The 3,860-nt window shown below is 43.3% G+C and overlaps 1 protein-coding gene across 1 annotated transcript in view; it reads right to left on the reverse strand.

Annotated features, from left to right (window-relative positions):
- Positions 1 to 6: 6 nt before the first annotated feature.
- The window catches only part of LOC131893683 (leucine-rich repeat protein SHOC-2-like), a gene marked incomplete in the record, with an annotated part of 4,938 nt that continues 1,084 nt past the window's right edge, over positions 7 to 3,860 (reverse strand). Inside the window, 10 exon segments of the mRNA XM_059243795.1 lie at positions 7 to 370; positions 446 to 683; positions 764 to 951; positions 1,023 to 1,117; positions 1,184 to 1,298; positions 1,400 to 1,604; positions 1,686 to 1,877; positions 1,957 to 2,090; positions 2,154 to 2,438; positions 3,753 to 3,860. Coding sequence (XP_059099778.1) covers positions 335 to 370; positions 446 to 683; positions 764 to 951; positions 1,023 to 1,117; positions 1,184 to 1,298; positions 1,400 to 1,604; positions 1,686 to 1,877; positions 1,957 to 2,090; positions 2,154 to 2,438; positions 3,753 to 3,860 — 1,596 coding nt within the window.

The following is a 3,860-nucleotide window of genomic DNA, read 5'->3' on the forward strand; positions in this document are numbered from 1 at the left end:
AAAGGGATGCAGGGAGCAGGAGGGCTTCCAAGGAATTCTAGATTTGATGTCGGTTGTGTGGTTGGCCTATTGCAAATGGGCCAATCAGAAAAAGCATCAGGGGTTTGGTTCATACATAAATGGTGGGAATTGTATGGCAGCAATGGGGTTGAAGACGAGCCAGCTATTGTACCTGAGGTACATAGCCACTCCTCGACTAGATAGACGCAACAGTATCCTCATCAGAAGCATCACAAGGACGTAGAAGAGGGAGAAGCCGGGCTCTATTTTTCTCGGGTTTTTTTGGCACCGTTTTCGGATATCGGTTGGTTTGGCTCTTGGACCACCACGATGTTTACATTGTTCGGTAAGGACCTTGCATTTTCAGAAACTGTGTGATAATGTAAAGAAATATGTATAAATGATTAATGGTAGTCAGAGGACGAAATATGTATCTTGATCTCACCTGGATGACTAAAGACGGGCCACCGGCAACAATCTCGGCTGGGATTTGATTTAAAGGGCAATTCTCAATGGACATGATCTCTAGTTTGGAGCAGAGCGCCAACTCGAAGGGAAGCGATTGAAGATGTGGATTGTCGTTGATGTAGAGCGACTCTAACGACTCCAACGAACCGATCTCTTCAGGCAGCAACGAGATGAGATTTTCACCGACTGTCAAGTATTCCAATTTGGACAGTTGTCTATTGAATGGACAAAAGAAAGGTAAAGACTTGTATATGCATGCCAGGGGCCTGGGAGGTGTCCTGAAAGGAATTCTTACCCAATGGCTCTGGGAAGTTGTGAGAGATTGTTGGATTGGAGAATGAGCTTCTGAAGCTCTCGCAGCCGACCAATCTCATTCGGAATGATGTCCAATTTGTTCTCTTCCAGATCCAAGATTCGGAGCTTTTGAAGTTGTCCAATGTTACTCGGGAGCTTCCGCAACAGATTATTGGACAATATTAGAACCTGAGGAGACAAAAAAAAAGGTTTTGTTTATGATCAAGATATCCGCCATTGCTCACCCCTCATACACTTACTTCAAGATTTGACAGACAAGCAATATCATCAGGGAGCTTCTGGATTTGGTTGGTTCCAAAATTCAGTTCCACCACAGAATGCCAAGTACCAATATCTAAAACGAAGATAACATTTGAAATGAGTCCTATATTTCTCTCGCAGCATTCCAATGTCACCCCACCAATGGGAAGAGAGGTCAAGATGTTTTCCTTCATGTTCAATTTCTGCAAATGGTTGGCACGAGAAAATATCCCATACGGGATGCGGTCACATTGGTTGTGCTCCATGTTCAAGACCTGAAAGATGGGGCACCAATTTAAACACTCTTCAGTGAATGTCAATGAAGAACCTTCAAGCAAAGCTTCTCTGTTTGTTCTCTTGATCGTTGTTTTCATACCACTGTATTAATGAACTGGGCGGGTCCCCCGGGTGGAAAATTCGAGAATTGGTTCCTGGACAATGAGATCTGCGTTAGATTTTCCAGTGAGCTGAGAAGACCCTCGGGTAGACTGGAGATCAGATTATTCTCGACATTGAACTGCTCTAAGGCGTTGCACTTGGCCAACGAGCACGGAATGGAACTGAAGGAGAGACGGTTGTACCTTGGGAGGTCAATGAAAGAAATACCGTGTTAGTGTCAAGATCAGAAGTTTGGTTGGGAATGCCAATCGGTTTCTGATTACCTTAACCCAATTCGAGTGAGGTGCACCAGGTTTCCGATGGAATCGGGAAGATTGGCCAACTTGTTATGCTGAAGGTCCAGGGTGAGAAGTTGGGTGCATTCGCCGATTTCTGGAGGTATCGTTTCTAATTGGTTGTACGACATATCGAATGTCACGAGACCAGTCAGATTCCCAATTGAAGGTGGGAGCGATCTGAGAGAACGAACAGATCAGGTTACCAACCAACTGACCAACAGTCTTCTTAAATTCATGTTGGATCAATCCAACTTACGTGATATTGTTTTCTCGGATACTCAGATTGGTCAGTCTCGCCAGGTTGCCGATCTCATTGCCCACTTCCTTGATTCGATTGAATCTTAAGTAGAGTGTGGTGAGGCTAGTTAGAGTGTAGACCACAGGGGGAATCTATTAACGATTAAAAGTCAAAAGTTTTTCTTTATCGAAACGAGTTGGGGAATCACTTCTCACCTCTGGAAAGCGATTGTGTCGAAGGTCCAAGACCCGAAGTTGCCTTAGGTTGGCCAGACTGTCCGGTAAGGAGGTCAAGACGTTTTCTGACAAGCTCAGGGTCATCAAGTTGGACAATCCCCCGATCTCATTGGGCAACACGGCCAAGCGGTTCGAGTACACGTATAACTCCGTCAATTGCGTTAGTTCTTTGATGGAAGCCGGCACCAGTGAGATGTTCGACTTGGCCAAATCCAGCCGAGTCTTGTTCTCTTCTTTGCACTTGGCAAACTCTCTTGGGAGATCCTGCAAGAGGATCCCAAAAACGTTTGAATTTGCTTTTGGTTATGGAGATTTTTTTTCTGACGATCCTTGAAGCTTTCAATATCATCATGGAAAACATTCAGAAATGTAAAATTACTCTGGATGCGGAAAAGATACGCTTTCCGGCTTAAACGAGTAATAGCTTTCGGAGAACATTATTGAAGGTCAGAGTTAGCTGATACTACACATTTCCAAAGTATCTCAGAAAAGTGTTTATCACAATTATAGTGACTGCGTTTCGAGATCACCGTTATGCTTTCGAAAATTCTGCCAAGTTAGAACAATGAAGTTCATCTCTCTTCTTTCTCAGATTTCTTTGACCAAAATTCCTGGCAATGGTTTAGAAAAAAATGTGAAAAAATAAAACCCCCCAAAAGTGGAATTTTGAACGTTAATGCCACTCAACTCACGTTTGAAAGGGGTGACCTTTGTCATTGAATCCACTAATTTCGTTAAAAACACTCTTGATTGAGGTGAGACACATTAGATTACGAGGGTGGTACTAAACAAATCAGCCCTACAAATTTTTCTCTAAAACAAAGAGATATCAAAAAACTCGATTTGCAGCATTTTTCGACATAGTCACCGTGCATAACAATGCCTTTATGCATCCTTTTCATCCAGTTGTCAAAATTATGTTGGAGGCCTCCTTGGCACAGTTGTCGTAGCACCCCCTTCACAGTAACATTAAGCTCAAAATTGATGGCATGTCTCTTGTGTCCAGCAAGCTTGAACTTTAGCTGTGGAAAAAGTCAGAAGTGGTAGGGTGCCAAATCTGGGCTATAAAGGTGCATGGAGCAACACCTTAATCTTCCTTTTGGCCAAGAAGCCCCTGGTTTTCTGGGAGATGTGAGGCTTTGCCTTGTCCTAGGTAATGTCAATTTGCACAAATTCTCAAGGGGTGACTCGAGGGCTACTACTACTTTATTTTGCACACAAACTTCTTCAGAACCAAACAACATACCAAAGCAGTCACTATATCATCCGAATCGTGAGAGTTGGATCTTTCACATGAATCCAGTTTCGTAGTGGTAATTTTAAACGCAAAGTTTTCATAACGGCTGTCCCGATTTGTTTGTTACCGCCCTCGTACATGCTCACATAGTTCAAACAACACACTCAAGTAACCTTGCAACGAAGGTTATCCTTTACTCCCCAGTAATCTTAATTGATTGATCCCCGCATGCCAAACTAATGGTGGCTTATTTATACCAACTGTAATATGCATAAAATATGGCTACCTTGAGAAATATGAAAAATCGAACACTTCATATTCCATATTTTTCACATTCTTACCAAATGCGTGGTGACGACCGATTTCTTGTGGCTAGGCCCGCCAGTGCGCTTCTTCTTGCCATCGATCTCCACCGTCACCTTCTTGGCGTCCGTGTTGTCGCTGATGGC

This window comes from Tigriopus californicus, chromosome 2, assembly GCF_007210705.1.
Source record: "Tigriopus californicus strain San Diego chromosome 2, Tcal_SD_v2.1, whole genome shotgun sequence".
Lineage (NCBI taxonomy): Eukaryota > Metazoa > Arthropoda > Copepoda > Harpacticoida > Harpacticidae > Tigriopus > Tigriopus californicus.